Raw genomic sequence first — 17,223 nt, 5'->3', positions numbered from 1 at the left:
ATCCCCAAAAACACAAACCTCCCACTCATCTCCTTTGTGTACCCTCAATTACTATGGTGACTTGCAAATGCCCAGGCAATATAACGCACTTCCGGCCTGCCCTCAGTTAGAAACGCCAGGCTCAATAACCATTTGCTCTCTTACATCTGTTCTGTATGTAAATTCTCCTAAGCACCTAGGCCACCACGGTGCCCCCATCAATAGACACCGTCCACCCCTCTCCTCCCCGCCATGCTGTATCCCTCCCTTGAAGGCAACCAACTGGACTGTGTCTCCCGAATTATGGTACACAAGACCCTGCTACTTTCAGCTCGGTCCTCCATTTATGTAGGGCGTGCAGAAGAGGAGTCAAGCGTGAGTGTGGTTGTCCTCCGGTGTGGGGTACTTACTAGAAAGAAGGTGGAGGCGCACCTGCATCTCCAAAGACCACGGTCTCTCCCTTTCCTTCAGTCTTCAATGGTTCACAGTGTTGCTCCTTATGAAGTTCAACTAAGCTCCATCAAGCCAGCCATCTTCTACAGATCCAATCCAACCCACTCTACTATTGTCTAAGACAGGGGTCTGCAGATGTGTTGGACTACAACCACCACCGACTGCCAGCTAGCGATGCAAGTCCAAAACATGGGGAGAGCCAAAGGTTTCTTTGCCCTCCTCTGAGAATAAATCGAATTCACTGTAGGGTCTGTCCACTCCCACAGTAAAGTTTAAACTATGCTCGATGCAGCCGACCCATTGATGCCGTGACCCGAGAGAGACCCTGCCGCTCACATCCTTAGAGGCTGATTAACCCTACACCCCTTCACCCCCTGCATAAGCCCCATCTCTCCAAGGCAAAGTGCTAAACTGTGCAACTTGTTTTATTCCATGGAGCTTCTTGCAATTTACCTGTAGTAGGCGTTATGTCCCAGCTGGAGAAACAAGACACTGTTGATTAAGTCCTCACAGATGGAACACTGAGGGTTTTCTGAAAACCCGGTGCTGCACGTCTAACTCCTACATGAGATACAAAGTATACCTTTTTTAAATTTCAATACATGCTAGTGTCGTTCATTCCTTTCAAGACATGCTAGACCAGTCCTGGTTTTAACTTGCATTCGGGGACTTGCACTCCTGGAGTTATAGGTTATAAATCGAGCACTACAAGGAGCTACATATCTCCCAGCAAGTTCGATCCAACTGGTGACGTGGCAACTACAAAATTACTTTTGAGTGTAACAACTTATTGTGATTGGACACCTGTTCCCACTGGTATGTCCCAGTACATGAAATCACACGCAGACAAGAACCATGTTTCCCCATTGGCCAGAATGAATTAGTGTCGTTTTTGGGTTGAATCAAAATGTATTGGATATCTGACAGCTATGAAACCGAGGAGACCACTAATATTCCCAGGGGAACAACCACCCCGGCTCCAACGAAAACCTGTGATACACAAAAAGGTCCTCCAATAAACACTGCGACTGAATGGAGGTCACTTCCTGGATGCTGGGGAGCGCGAGGGCACGGCGTGGGCTGCGCACGAGAACAGGACGTGCCGTGTGGAGTCCTTCCCAGGACGCTGCTCCGCCACGCTTCACCGGAGGGGGAGGGGAGGGGAGGGGAGGGGAGGGGGGGGGGGGGGGTCAGGCTTGCCGCTGTAATCGCCCGACCTGCAGCGACTCCTGGCATGGCAGACACCACGTGACACTCTTAACCCCAGAGACTCGATTTTGCTGGCCTGGCCAGTGACTACTGCTGCTGCGGCCTGGGTCTGAAGATATACTTTAGTGCGATTGGAGAGATTGAACGTGACATCATCAGAGTGCGCCGCCTGTGGGCAAATTATCCCTTTGTTGATATACACGTTGCTTCGGCCAGCTCTAACACCTTCCAGCCCTTCAGTCTAGTCAGAGAATAAACGTTCATTCCAAAAATAGAGACGCCAACACCACCACTTTGACAACACGACAGCAGGACTGACGGGTTTACGAGGGATCTCGGTCTCTTTCCGTTCTCGTCGGCCTTCCCCGACGTTCACAGGGGAGGGGCGCAAGTAGTCCATACATTTAGAATGTAAAAAGCTAAACTGCAAGGGCCAATATACAAATCTGAGCAGATGACACTGAGGGCTCTGGCATGGAGCACCCCCGTGCTGCGAGGAAAAACCTGGGAGAGGGAATGACATGCACACCACCCCCTTAACCCCCAAAATACCGCATACAGAACTTGTAATCCCGACTACCACACCAAGGAAGCTATAGGGCAAGCGTGTCTAGCTGCAAACACCCACATGTGGGAAGACGCGGAACCCCCTTTCCAAAAAGTGCGCCCCTTCCCTTGTCAGGTTTTTGACCCCCTTCCCCCCCGACATATGTAGAAATAACTCCACTCGGGCCCCTCAGAGCGAGACGGCCCTTCTCAACATTAATGTCGTGGTTCTCTATGAAATTGCACGGTTTTAGGAGGGAGACTTATCCCCAAGCCCGTTCCTAGTCTACAGCTGGAGTATTCTCCCTTGAAGTAAAGGAATATTTTTACGGGGGGGCTGCTCTACTCACACTCTCTCCCTTCAAAGAAGAAGTCTACAGCTCCTGCCCGGTTAATACACCGCTCCATACTTTTAAGTTTAATGACCTGACGCTGCCCCTTTCCACGGTTGATGCCCCACTCACAAAGCAGATGCCGCCTCTCCAAGGCTAGCACATTACACCCTACATGGGTGATGTCCCCCCTCTCCCCGGCCGATCCCTTCCGAATCGGGGGAGGAGGGGGCGCAGTAGGCGCCCAAGGCTGATGCCCCAATCCCTAAAACAAATAATACCCCTGGAACCATGTCACACACCCCACGGGATATAAAGTAACGCTTACCGGGTGTCTGCCCTGTGGATACATCCTGGAGGATCCTTTGTTGGGAAAGGGGGTGGGGTGGGGCCCCCGGTGTTCAAAACAAACTACTCCAGCAATCCTTGAAACAGCAGCAGCGTCAGATGAAGGATGGGGGCAGGCTCCAACAAAGGGCTCCACCGCGCCACGGAACGTCAACAGCAACCGAGAAAAGGGGCTGCCCCTCACGCCTCCATGGGGGGCCCGGAGCACTCCCTTTCACTCCGCCATGTTGGGGGACGCAATCGTACCCTTAATGCCCCTTCACTCCCCCATTGGGGGCTGCCCTCCAGGACTCCATGCTGGTTTTATTCCGGGGGGGCACAGCCCCTACTGGATGCGCCTCCACTCCTCCATCGGGCCCGTCTGGTATTCCTCTTGGGGGGGGGGGGGTTGCTGTATTCGGAGACTCCCCACGTTCACCGAGAGCGGGTACCTGATGGGGATCCCCCAACTCCTTCGATGGGTAACGGAACACTTAAATTGCTCCCTATACTATGGGGTGGAGTGTTCCTCTTTGCCCCCTCCTTATGTCGTCCGGGTGGGGGCGCTGCTGCCCTCTCCCTGGGTGGGGGGGCTCCTCCCTTTCTGTAAGGACGGGCTGCTGCTGTCTTCCCGATCGAGTGCTGTAATCTTAAAAAGGCAGGTGCTCGTTTTCTACAACGTAAGAGGGCTCCACTCTTCCGGGTAAGACACCACCAGTGAACCCGCGGTGGAGGGAGGGTGGTGGGGGCGGGGAGATCCTTCACCGGTGATAAAGAGACTCCAGATTCCAAACGACGAAGGCGTTTTGGGTTCAAAATCCAAGAAACCAGCCAGATGTCGACTCCTACTACTTGTAAGGGATACACTTTCAGGGGCTCCGACCTCGTGCGGCGCTTCGTTCGACCCTCTCCAGCTTCGCGGATCCCCGAGTCCGGTCCAAGCGCCTCCAAATACGGAGCGAAACTGAGCAGCTCCCACAGCACTGCCACCCCGCCCTCTCAGAAACCACTTAACCAATCAGCGAGGCCTAACATGTAGGCTCTCTGGCTTTTGGCCAATCAGCGCCCAGAAGCCCACGTGGGGATGACCACCAGGGTGTTTGCAGTAGGAATATAGGGCGTTCCGCGCGTGACATCACAATGCCAGGTTGTGTTCGAAAGTCTGCAAAGCAAAAAAAAAAAGAAAGATTTCCTGAAGCATCACGTGCTGAGCATTAAGGGAGTACAAACAGGGGAGCAGCAGAAAAGCACGAACGGAAGCAGAGGATCAGAAAAAAACAGCAGCAAAGAATCAGACCAGAGAGGTGAAGAAGCAACAACAGAAAAAATACAGGAATAACACATACAGCATCCGAACAGAAACCGCAAGCGCCAAGACCAAAACAGGAACAACAAAGAAACGAGAAGCAGAAGGAGGAGCAGAAATTGAAGGAACAGAAAAGGGCTCACGGGGGCTTAGAGGGCAACACGAACAAAGGAGAAGAAAAAGCAAACGCTCTTAAATAACAGAGAACCCGAAATAAGAGCGAAGCAAAAGTACAGGGCTGTAAACACATCGAAGCCCCAGGGACTTCAACGCCTCCGGCACTATCGCAGGGATAAATGAAAAATAAACAAAGGAGCGGTGAAGGGGGGTGTCACTGCCCCGGGCATCAAAGGAATCACCGGTACAACGAGCACATGCGACAAGTAGATGCTGATCTATCTGTATACCAAAGGGCAAGGCCTTGAAAGTCTGCTAGCCGACACCATGAGAGGTGCCAAAATCGTGGTATGGACGGCGTTAGGGCTGTGGCCAGTCTTTTAGGTGGATCTTCCTCACTTGGCTACTGCCGCTCAGCAGGTTAAGTGGTAGTTGTGACAGAGCAGCCCAAACCTAACTTTCTGGCCGTGAAGTGGGGGTGGGGGGGAAGCAAGTACAGTGCATATCTGTTCATATATATTTAAAGAGAGAATGCCCACACGCTTTCTTTTTTTTTTTAATAAAAACTATATATAAGAAAAGGCCAAGAAAAAAAAGACGACACTTCCAGGTGAAACAAGACGCAGTAGTGTGTCAGGTAAGTAAACAGTTTCAAAAAGAGATTTCAGAATTCCCTAAACAGTCGTTCGTAGGGAAACAAAAACAACAGCAGTTGAGCAACACACTTGTAACCTGGTATCCTGCTGTTTCCTGTGTAGTCCCGCCTGCCTGACTTCTGTGTCGCCTCTGTTCGTGTTCGCGAGGAGCCCTGTTGTGTTGTTTTTAGGGCTCTCCGCCGTGATTTATTGTGTTAAAGCAGTGATTTTGAATGCTGAGCTCCGTTGACATGTGTGTCCGCTGATGGCCAGGCAGGTGGCATGTTGCACTTGGAATGCCCCTCAGTTTATAACATCAGTTTATTTTGATTTGTGATCCTTTTCTGTATCATCTGGCAGTTTTTTGGAAAATTGGGTCCTTAATCCCCTCCTCCCCTTCCCACTCCCCCTCCATCCTCTGGCTTTGTGTCATTGTGCTAGGCACAGTTAACAGGAGGGAGTGATTAGAACATTGTGGGGTTCCCTCGCAGGCCTGAAGGCATTGTGACAAATCAACTTCCAGACACAAGTGCTCCAGGGATGAATATCAGTTTCTAAACCATCAATCAGCCCCACACCTCTAGTACACCAGAAGGGATCCGAACAGATTGGAACACAAGTGAATTATAAACCTCCTTGTTGGTTAGTTGCAACACAGCGAAAATACAATTTTCACCCAATGATAAAAGGGACTGTCCAGTCATGGTTGTACACAAATATCTACTTTATTATTATCACAACAGACAGTTCTAGCACACTACAAAATACAACCCACCCTGTAAAGGAATGCAGAGGACAGACAGTTTCAAGAAGGAAAGGGGATGCACTCTGGATACTGACAGGAGGGTAGTTGGTAAAGTAATTAATCGCAATAGTTCAAGGATATTTGGTTTCAGTACAAAGGGAGCAATGGGTCGTAAAATGTCACTAGGGGCCTTGGGAGAAGGTCCAAGGAGACAGAACCACAATGTACCATGTGCTTGTAGAAGTTATTGGTGCTCGACAGTGTACAGTCGGTTTCAGGGTGCTTTGCAGCTTCTGAGACAGAGTTCAAGATGGATGATAGCTGCAGTTATTAGGCGGCAGGCAGTTCGGCGAGTGAGGCTGGACGGATGACTACAGGCTGGCCTATACAGCAGCTTGTGGTCAGCAATCATCTGTGCGCTGGTTGGTGGGTCTGAAGCACTGATCAAGGTGTCTCGGACAACTTGGCGACTGCGGCGTGACTACAGTCAGCGGCACGGTTGGTTGCAGCTCGACTGGCTCAAAAATGTCCTATAAGGCGGACGCTGGTTGATGCTTGTCGATGCACTCCTCCGAGCTTCTTCACTGGGCTCGTGTCATCCTTTAAGGTGGATGGGCCAAAGCTGAGTAAAGTGTTGGAGGCAGCTGCCTTGTCCTTAGTTTGGTTCAGAGACTCTCTGGCACTGCCCACCTAGGAAGCTTGCTGCAGAACCCAGCGGGGCACGCTGTGTGCTGGCTGGGCACCGGTTCTGGAGCTGCTGTAGGGTCCTATGGATTCAGTATCTCCCTCTGTTCCCTGGGAGATGTTTAGGGGAGGGATCTTGCTTCCTTCTTGGAGGTCCTGGCCTTCCTTTACTGGTGGAAGATGTAAATCAGACTGTACATGCAGCCAGGGTCCAATGCTTGCTACTCCTTGCAAAGTCTTCAGATGATCTGCCCAAAAGAGGAGCTCGACCTTCTTTTAAATCCAAATGGGCCACAGTGATTGGTGTAGGCTGAGCCTACCTTAATTGTATTGTATTTGGTTATTTATATAGCGCTCTTCCCCCACTTGTGTGGCCTCAATGCACTTTATTCAGTTGGAACGCCCTCGGTGACCGTGGTCAGTGTGGTTGAAAATTCTAAGGAGTTTAGTTTAGCAGATGCATGTGTGCATTTTGCCAGTCTAGGGCTTGGGTGTCTGGCAAGGCTCGACTAATCAGCCCAAAGAGAGGTCAGGCACGTGAGTGGGCACTGTAGAGGGTTTGCGATAGATTGCTATTGTTGAGAGAGTCAATGTGTGGGCAGCTATACCGTGTTCCTTTTGGATGGTGTTTGCTGTGTGCTAGTGGCAGAGGTGTTGAGGTATGTCAGGTGTTTCAGTCTGGACAGCTATGTGTGGCGCTAGGCCGGATGAACATAGCCATAGCAGCATTCTACCATGCATGTCGACTTGGCCGTGCCTGTGTCCACACTGGTGGTGTGAGATCTACGTACCGTAAGCTTCAAAATCGTTTGGCTGTGTTGATCTTTGTCCACTGCAGCTGAGGAACAGCCCTACATTTGGGAGTCCTATACCATTGGGGGAGCCTAGGTTTTCGAATACATTTTGTTTACAGTATAAAGGCATTTATTGGTCAATAGGATTATCTTAAGGGATCCTGTATGCAGGTTTTCACAATCAAATTTGGGTAGAGAGGCAACACCTAGACCTGAGAACCCTGCATAGTGGGAGAGAGGCCTCAGTCTCACAATCCAGTATGTTTTGCCATGTAATAAACAAAGATGGAGGCTTCACCCAGACCTGAGGATCCTGCGTAGTGGTAGACGTGCCCATGCCCCGCGATACAGTAGGGTACAATATATAATAAACAAGGAATGGGGCTATGCCTACATATGACATATGGAGGCCAGTATTGTGTCATAGAGGCCCAGGCTTCACAGCCCAGCACATCCCACATCCCAAACAAGGATGGAGGCTACAACTAGGTTTGAGAATCCTGTATAGTGTTGTGGGGGGGGGGGGGGCAGGTCTCACAATGCAGTAGTTTTCACCTTATATTAAACATTGAATGGAGGCTACACCTAGATTAGCGAGTCCTGTATAGTGGGAAAGAGGCCTAGGTTTCACACTGCAGTGGGCTTAATCATATAATACAAATTAACAAGGGGGGTCCTTGGAGTCCCTCTGCCAGACATTAGTCCTGGTTACGAGAGACTTACCCAGAGTCTTTAGCTCACTATCTTTCACAGAGAAGAAATATCCCAAACATATCAGTCTTTGTCCTGCCCTGGGGCAGTCCAGCACCGAAATGCTAGGCAATTCTCCTCTGAACAAGAGTACCAACAGAAACCCCAGACACGTGTTTCGGTCTGGTTGGACCTCATCAGTAGGGTGGATCTGTGCCTCTCTAAGAATAGTGTTTTGCCTTAATCATATAATAAACAAAGATGGAGGCTACACCTAGATTCGAGAAACCTGTAAGGAGGGAGAGAGGCCTAGTCTTCACAATGCAGTAGGTTTCAGCATATAATACAGTAGGCTTCTGTAATATAACAGCCATAGATGGTATGTTATATCTAGATTTGAGAATACATTTGTAGTGGGTGCTTGCTAATATTCCAAGTTCCCTAAGCGAGCAATGCAGGTTAACATTAACAGTGAATCCTTAAATCGGGAAGGAAGTGATGCACATAAGGCGAGATTGGGAAGAGGAACGTGGGGAGACAATTAGTGATGGGTTATGGGTGAGGATGCAGAGATACCATAAGAAGGTGTCAAGAAATGCACGACTACAACAAATTCAGCTGTACATTACACACAAGGCATATATGACCGCCCCAAAAATTGCTAAGTTTACAAATGCCACTATACGGAGATGCCTGAACGCAGGGATGCGGATGGTGGTATTGCACACATGTTCTGGGAATTCCCAGAGATAGCTAAATACTGGGAAGAAGTAGCGCACCTCCTAGCTAATAAGGGCATTAAACTGGAAGTGGACTCCATGTGGGTGTGCATGGTAGGGGGATATTCGAGACCGCGCAAACTTGAGCATGTGAGCAAACTTAAAGATCTGGCTTACATCCTTGCCAAGCGCAAGATAGCTATGAGCTAGAAGGCAAGTGGGAGACCAAACGCAGAAGCCTGGTGGCGGGACTTCCTGAAATGGACGGTTGCTGAAACAGTGGTATGGAGGGAGGCGGTGGGTAGTGGGGAGAAGACGAGGTGGAGATACTTACAGTTTGGCAACATTTGGTCACATCACTGTCAGGCTCTGGCCGGGAGGAAATCGAAACAGACAGCTCCTCTGATGGTGCGGAAGTCGACATGACCACAAGTTAGAGGAAGGATGTTGTAGATTGCGGGACTCTAATGGGAGGGTGGAGTTTTGGGGGGGAGGGTAGTTGGGCATTGTTTTGTTGATTTCTTTTATTTTTATGCACCGGTTTAGGTGCTGTGTGTTGATTGTTTTGAAAACTAATAAAGACATTTAAAAAAAACAGTGAATCCTTAGTGATGGGTGTTAGGGAGAATTCTCAGAAATGCGCCAACTCCTCTCCACCACAGAATGAACCAATCCTGGGTCCCACCAACAATCTCCTGTATGCATGAGGTCAAAACCAGAGTGCTTTTCAACAGAAAAAGTAAAGGGGTGAAACATGTGATACAAATTCCCATCCATCTTCCTATCTGTTGTAGATCAGAGGGTCTCTCTGGTTAATTGAGCTCTCTGTGGTTCCTGATTAAAGCGGCAGGTATCCCTTGAAGCTGCAGCAATACCAGACTATCAGTCACCGCCAAACCCCATACTTTTACCTTCTGAATGGGGTCCCCCTGTGGGGATGACTACTGTAAGCAGCTGTCCCAGACATGACAGGTCACTGCCCTTGATACAGAGAGACGGGAGCTGGATTCAGGTGGACACAGTGCATATCAAAGGTTGTTGGGGTTTTCCTGTCCTTTGTTAGTCCTGCAATCAGACCTCCGTGGGCCTGTTTGAGTTAACTCCAATTAGTATGTAAAGTTGCCACCAGCAGCTAACAATGAACAGGGCGGATCCCTGGAGCCTTTGTTAGTTAATTAGGCTGGTCATGGCAGAGAGAAGGTTTTGCCTTCCCCCTTCTGAGATGCCTTCATGTACTCTTGACTGTCAAATTCTGACTAAATATGACAGGGGGGCGCCGCCTATAGGCTGTGTCCACCCAGAGTACATGGGTCTATGTACATGTTGTGCAGTGTGCATCGGAAAAGGTGTGCAGATTAGCCTCAGACATTTTCCAGAGGTTGATCTACCATCATTCAATTTCATTTGAAATTTCAAAAAAGCCCAGGCGAGTGCACACCCACTGTGCGGCTGGTTGAATTCCTCACTGGCATGTAGTTGTTCCTGCTATTATTTGTGGAACCAGCAACATTCTTTAGGCAGTGATTTGGTGTATTGTGTGTAACACCAAACCCCCGAAATTGTTTTAGCATGCCTATTACAAGATCCCATAACACCACTATGACACCTATGCAGTTGGTGTTCTCACAAGGGACATTGAAGCTGAGGCTTTGACCCAGTCCAGGACTTCTGTGATGGAGGTGAGGTTGGGGAGGACTTTCACAGGAAGTTGAATACCCTGGGGGTCTCCGTTCAGCTCTACAGGGACATGTTACCTCTCCTACCACATGTATGTCCAGAGGGAATCATCTGTTCCCTACCACCCAGCCATGACGGTTGCCACCAACCCAACCTAGCGTTCATATGGGGCATTGAGACCCAGCGGAGGAGTTTACCCCAGGGGCAATGCTTAGTAGTAGATAACCTGTAGCAAGCAAAGTAAGAGTCAAGAAAGAAGTGTGGGGACACAAATCCCCAAGACTGAATGCTTGAGAGAGTGGTTGGGGAAGGGACTAAAAACCAAGAGAATTGTTTTGTTTGTTGATCCCCAAGCAAAATATCTCATTGTTGAGTTCACATTTCTCCTATATTGGCCCGCTTGTATAAAAAACACTAATAAACATGTACGTTTTTGCCCAAGTCTCTGTTGAACCAGTGTAGAGGAGGTCCCAGACATGGGCTGCACCCCTTCCCCTCATTTCGAGGTACCAGGAGCGTACTCGCCAAGGTATGTGACATATGAGGAGCAAATGAACCAACAAAGAGCTGCACTGGGACTCTGCCCAGTATACATCAGAAGATCCATCCCTTTTGAAGCACCCATAACCAGACAACCCTGGGCAGCACAGTACCCTATCAGACAGCCGTACCAGCCGCTGATACAAAACGAAGAGTACCTACAGACGGTCCATGAAGAGACCCAAAGAGCCCTAATGGAAGGCCAGTGGAAATGACTAAGGGCCTGAACAGACTCGTGAATTAACAAAAGCAGCTATCGAAGATAGCACGCCAGTGTGAGTAATTACGAAAATAAATGTAATGGACACAGAGAAGAGACGATGTTAAAACGTGAGGAAACGTTGCTACAAGACAAGATGGAAGCAACCGACCTGTTAAACGTGTTTAAATAGGCTTGGAATGCAAGAAGCTAAAGATATCGATACTACTTGCAATGCTTAGTAGGAGATAGAGCGGCAAGCGCCAACCATATATCCAGGGCCGTCACGAGGGGGGTGCAGGGTGGGGCAAAATGCCCCGGGCCTCACACTTGCAGGGGGCCTTGCGGCCCCCTCTCCTAAGTGGAAGGCAGCACAGTCTCCCGTGTCCATTATTTACACGGGGGACTGTGCTGTCTGCTCTCTGCCCCTGCAATGATTTTGCTTTTTGTTGCGAAGCTGTTTGGCTCCGCAACAAACAGCAAAATAAGGGGAGACAGCAGGGCTCATAAGTGAGCTCTGCTGACTCCCGTTATTCAGCTGACAACGTGGACATGCTGAATGACAAGAGAGGGCTCCTCTTCTGTCAGTCAGTGTGTTTATGTTGTCAGCGTGACCACGCTGACTGATGGGAGAGGAGTTCTCTCTTGTCATTCAGTGTGTTCACGCTGCTCAGCATGACCACGCTGACTGACTTCCACACATGCACAATGTGTGATTTGCAACTATTGGAAATTTCCATGTGCTTCCATACAAAACCAATTGCAAATTGTATGGATTTCTACCCAATTTTTCAAAGAAAGTGCTCTAAAATGCATACTTTTAACCCAATGTTTCAATCATTTTCTTGGGAGTGAGAACCCCCCTCAAGCAACCCGTGTTTGGCTTGGGCTCCCTCATTGTGCTCTGTTGATCCTGCCTAATTGGCACAAATATTTAAGCCTCTCAAGCTCAGAAATGTACCAGCCTCCACTGTACATCATTTGTCACTGTGTATGATGTGTGTTTTAATGTGCACACAGGGGCAGAGTGCTCCTTAATGATATGATATGGCATTTAAAACGTGCCTGTCTACAAGTGTTTCTAGGCACAATAAGGCAAGGAGGGAGAAGCAAAAGAGTAGGACAAAACACAGATCTTACTAGGCCTTGTGTCATTCAGATCGCGCAACAGCAGGGAAGGGGTGAGGGGAGAAGTGCCAAGGGTGGGGTAGGATGCAGAAGTGCAGTAATAAAGGAGAAACAAGAGTGCAGCCAACCGGTGGCAAGTGTGGGTACTCATAAGTGCAGCCAACTGGTGGAGAATAAGAGCAAGAGCGGGGACTGTAGGGTTACAGATACAGACCACAAGTGCAGGGGAGCCAAGAGGCAGTGCGTGATTGCAACAGGTCAGGCAGGGACCTGGGCCCGAATTCAGAGCTTGACCAGGTGACCAGTGCATGGATCAGGCAGGTGATCAGCAAGGGAGAGGAAGAGAGAAGGCAGAAGCAAACAGACAGGTCTTGGGGTGCTTCCAGAACCAGAGATGGTTCTCCTCAAGCTTCAGCGAGGCCGGGAGGCTGTTTCCAGGGGGAGGCCCCAGACGAAGAAAGAGATCTGCCCTCAACTCTTTGCTTGGAAAAGTGACTGACCCTCAGAGAATTGGAGGTGGCGCAGTGGAGAGCTCATGCCATCTTATATATATTTATTCATATGATAAAAATGTTAGTCTGGCATGAACCTTTCTTCAGTAGAGAAATCTAACTTTGCTGTGGTTGATTTGGAGTTGTAGTAATAAACCATATTTGGGAGGCCCCCGCCGAAGAAAGAGATCTGCCCTCAACTCTTTGCTTGGAAAAGTGACTGACCCTCAGAGAATTGGAGGTGGCGCAGTGGAGAGCTCATGCCATCTTATATATATTTATTCATATGATAAAAATGTTAGTCTGGCATGAACCTTTCTTCAGTAGAGAAATCTAACTTTGCTGTAGTTGATTTGGAGTTGTAGTAATAAACCATATTTGGGATCCTGCACACAAACTCGAGGGTAGATTTCTCGAGTCTCCTGTTTGCGGATGTGCCGCCGCTGGCCGAGTCCAAAAAATTGTAAGGGGGCCTCACCACAGCTTTTGACAGCCCTGCATATATCTACCTCAATAAGGCACATTATACAAGTGCGACTCCATTTTGTAAAAGCAGAAATGTACCCAGGCTGCCAGAGGCCTGATAGGCCAAGTTTCGTAACCCAGCCAAAGGCAAGAGAAGGAGCGGAATCGAAACTCAACAAAGAGCGGCTCATGCCTAGGAAATCGAGGTCAATCAGAGAAAGGGAGGAGAGCGTCAGCTAACAAGACTCAAACTTCAGAGCATACCAGCCTGCCTCATGAAGGTCAAGATAAGGGGGGCCCATGCAGGTGGCGAGGCTGAAACAGAATTAAATGCACTAAAAGCTGGAAACTGAAGCAGATTCATGGTGAACTAACACATGAACAGCCAGGCGTGAAGAAGTACCACCGCCTGATGTCATCCAGGACCCGAGGATGCCATAACTTTTCCCGATAAGAGACTACAGTTTCGAGGCCATACCCAGCCAACTAATTGACACATAGCCCTAAGATACTGATTGATGGAAGGGAGGCAGTGTGAAACTTGGGACACCAGGCACATGGGTGTCCATTCTGCATGCCGCTAATTAAAATGGGGATTTATGTCTAGGGTTGTAAACTGCCCAATCACAATGGACCAAGTTATCTGGAGTCCTATAGATAGTAGAACCAATAAGACGTCGTACTTGTAGTGACGTCAATCACGTGTGGTGTAGCGGGATGGGTGTAGACGCCCACCCGATTAGAGTTATCCATGCCCTATTATCATATACAGATATAGCACCTTTACTTAAGTTACCTTTCCTAACCAATTATATTGCATGTCAAGTTTTTGTAGAGTTAGACGTCAATGATGACGAATATTGCCTATAAGAATTGCTGTTCAACTGAAGTTCGAGGAAGTCAGAGCGAGACAGGTGATTGCAATGCTGCTGATTTCCATTTGTTTCTCTGTTTGATGTACTTGTCATTAAACGGACTTCCCTTTGCCAATTTACTGAGTCCTCATTATTGAGTCGTGTTGGAGTAAGTGAATCCTGCACCCCCTGTCCTCACATGGTGCAGCTATCTTGTCTGACAAGTTCTAGAGGGTGAGCGCTGACCTATGGGCCCATCAGTGAATTCCTCTCCTCCTGAACACCGACTTGGCTTTGTGAAAGAGGATTTCACAAATGGGATCCATTTGCTATGCCTCAAAAGGCCCACACCACCCACCCTTTTCTCATTAGAACACAATCACTTCTTCAAAGAACAATATTATTACCTAATTACCAAACTAGCCATTTTTTTAGAACAAAATAATGTATTCAAAACACTTTCATTTCCAGTCCTCCAATGAACAAACGACCGCCTAACAAACTACGCCTACATGTGTTTTGCCCCAGGGTATATTCCAAGGCATGAATTGTTGGATTTTCTTTGTATTTTCTTAGCAATTATTCTCGCTTCCAAATCTTCTTATTTCAGTAGGCTAACTATATATCCCAGCTCCTTCCTTTGAAAGAGTTAGGAGTACAATCTAATGCCTACAATGACTGCAATTTGCATCACATTTCCAAATTAGTGAAACCATTTCATCAGACCTTGATGGACCTTTCCCATTCCTGACTGACAGTCACCCATTTGGAACCCACGGATATGTGTTCAACCATTTTTATTTGCAAATTGTATATAGCATGATTAGCCAATAGACCAGCTCTAAGAATGTTCTGTTATCTCTTGTTTGTTATGAAAGTCCTCATTAAGGGAATTGCTATGGACTTAGACCACTTAACCATCTAAAAGTGGGTATAATACATCCTGGTCATACTCAAAGATGCCACCAGATAGCCTAGAGCTGTTCTTTTAGGAACCAACATCCAAAATATTTTAAAAGTCTTGCCTGTCTACTCCCCCAAGTGGGATTTTCTTTGGAGATTCTGACTGAAAAAGGCAACCCTTTCATTTCTAAAGTTATGAGAGAGATGAAAAAGGCGCTGGGAACAGAAATCCCAGTGTCTTCTGTCTTCCACCCACAGACTGATGGCCCGTCAAGAGGTTTAATAAACCTACAGAGGAATTTGTTTGAATAAGATGTTTGTAACTGGGATACATTTCTGTTTAGGGCCTGGTTTGCTGTTTGCAAAAAACACAGACGTTCAATGCTTTTTCACCTTTTCAACTAGTCTGTGGGTACAACCCTTGAGGCATGCTTGATAGGATTATAGGTGAATGGAAAGACCACTATAACCCCAATACCAACGTACCTAATTTTGAATACATCTCGGCACACATGGAGGTCATGCAAAACTCTTCTGAGAGAACGAAAAAACATGTTACGACTAAGATGTCAATTCACACTCCTTTTGAAATTTGAACATTTGTCCATGTCATTTGTCCATGTGTTAATGCACAGCCATGAAAACAAACAAGCTCCTAACCCAAATTATGTTAGATTCAGTGTTTTGAGGTTAAAGAAGGAGGGTTTGTGGTGACTGGTGTGTGTGTGTGTGAGAGAGAGAATAGCGATGTGTGCTAGAGCATTCAGTACATGCAAGGATTGAGTGTGAGGCAATGTGTAGCAATAGAGAAGGTTTGTGTATGTCGGCAATATCCTCATTAATAACATAATCTCCTTCACACTCAATCTATACTTCCTCGTCCCAGTCCTACCCACATAAGGTAGCCCCACATGTGGGAAAGTCATCCGGTAGCCTATTTACACAAACCACAATGTGACAAATGAAATTCTGTGGTAGCAGTGGTCCCGGGGTGATTATCGGTTTTCTAACCCTCAATCAGCCCCACACCTCCTATACACCAGAATGGATCCAAACAGATTGGATTAAACAAGCATACAATTAAAATTATAAACCACCATGTCCAATTTTGGTAACGATGAAACAGCAGCCTTATCTACTCTAATGGTCGTGGATCATTGGTTATTTGCAAAACAGCGAAAATACAATTATTTTCCAGTCAAATTTTTGTATAAAAATATCTACTTTATTATTATCACAACAGACAACCCAATAACACTACGAAATACAACCCACCATGTAAAGGAATGCAGAGACCAGACATTTTCTAAGAAGGAAAAAGGAAGCACTCTGGATACGGACAAGAGGGTAGTTGGTATGGTTAATAACCACAATCGTTTTTTAAGAAGCTTCTTGGATTCAGCAAAACGGGAGAAAGGGTCTTAAAATGTCTGTAGGGGGCTTCTGGGAAGGAACAGGGGGACAGAACCACAATGTACCATTTGCTGTAGTTGTTCTTGGTGCTCGACAGCGTTGAGTCAGCTTCAGGGCACTTTTTAGGTTTTTGCGACAGAATTCAAGACGGGAGTTAGCAGCGAGTATCAGGCGGCAAGACGGTTCGGTAAGCAAAGCTTTGCGAATGGCTACAGGCTGGCCTTCACTGCGACTCAGGGTCAGGAATCGTCTCAGTGCTGATAGGCAGTTCTGAAACGCTGGTCGCAACATCTAAGGTTCTTTCTGTGACTGTGGCTTGACAGCGGTAACTTGAGGCTTGACGGCAGTCAGCGTTGGAGGTGGATCGAGGAACTCAACTGCCTCATGAATGTCCTTTATGGCGGTCAGCAGCAGGTTCCGTTGCACTTCTCCCCGCCTCTTCAATGGACTTGCTTTGTCCCTTAAGAGGAGTGCCCAGCACTAGGGAGTGTGTTGCACACAGCTACCTTGTCCTTGGTTTCGATTTCAGAGAGCTTCTGGCACTCCCTGTGCAGGGAGCTTGCTACAGATCCTAGCACAACACACTGTGTGCTGGTTGGGTACCAATTCTGATGTGGCTGTAGGGCCTTCTGAGTTCCTTTCTCCCTCTGTTACACACTAGAAGTTAAGGGGAGGGATCTTGCTTCCTCTTTGGATGTTGCTGGCCTTCCTTCACTGGCGGAAGCTGTAAATCAGAATGTACCTTCAGCCAAGGTCTAAGGATGAGTTTTTCTTCGTGCTTCAAGTGAAGTCTTCGGATGATTTGCTTAAAGAGGGGCTCCAGCACTCAAGTGAGCCACAGTGATTGGTGCATGCTGAGCCTACCTTAATGAATTACCCCTGGGGTCCCTACCGCCAATTTTCTGTATGTGTAAGGTCATAACCAGAGTGTTTTGCAACTGAAAAAGGTAAGGTTGTCCTGCAGAAAAAAGGGGTGTCCCAGAACCAATATGGCGGAAACCTTCCCTCAACAGAAAG

General features: G+C 47.8%; 1 protein-coding gene across 3 annotated transcripts in view; it reads right to left on the bottom strand.

Annotated features, from left to right (window-relative positions):
- The window catches only part of TLE3 (TLE family member 3, transcriptional corepressor), a 170,734-nt gene extending 166,885 nt beyond the window's left edge, over nucleotides 1–3,849 (bottom strand). For 2 of the 3 annotated variants that reach the window (XM_069624216.1, XM_069624214.1), the window contains exon 1: nucleotides 2,848–3,848. In XM_069624216.1, the coding sequence (XP_069480317.1) occupies nucleotides 2,848–2,871 (24 nt within the window). In that variant the 5' untranslated portion in view covers nucleotides 2,872–3,848. Of the gene's footprint in view, nucleotides 1–2,847 lie in introns of all 3 variants that reach the window. The other variant, XM_069624215.1, reaches the window with a different exon arrangement.
- Between the last annotated feature and the right edge of the window lie 13,374 nt (nucleotides 3,850–17,223).

Source organism: Ambystoma mexicanum, chromosome 11 (assembly GCF_040938575.1).
Source record: "Ambystoma mexicanum isolate Mex_15411 chromosome 11, UKY_AmexF1_1, whole genome shotgun sequence".
Taxonomy (NCBI): Eukaryota; Metazoa; Chordata; class Amphibia; order Caudata; family Ambystomatidae; genus Ambystoma; species Ambystoma mexicanum.
This window is presented reverse-complemented; position numbering and strand designations above follow the sequence as displayed.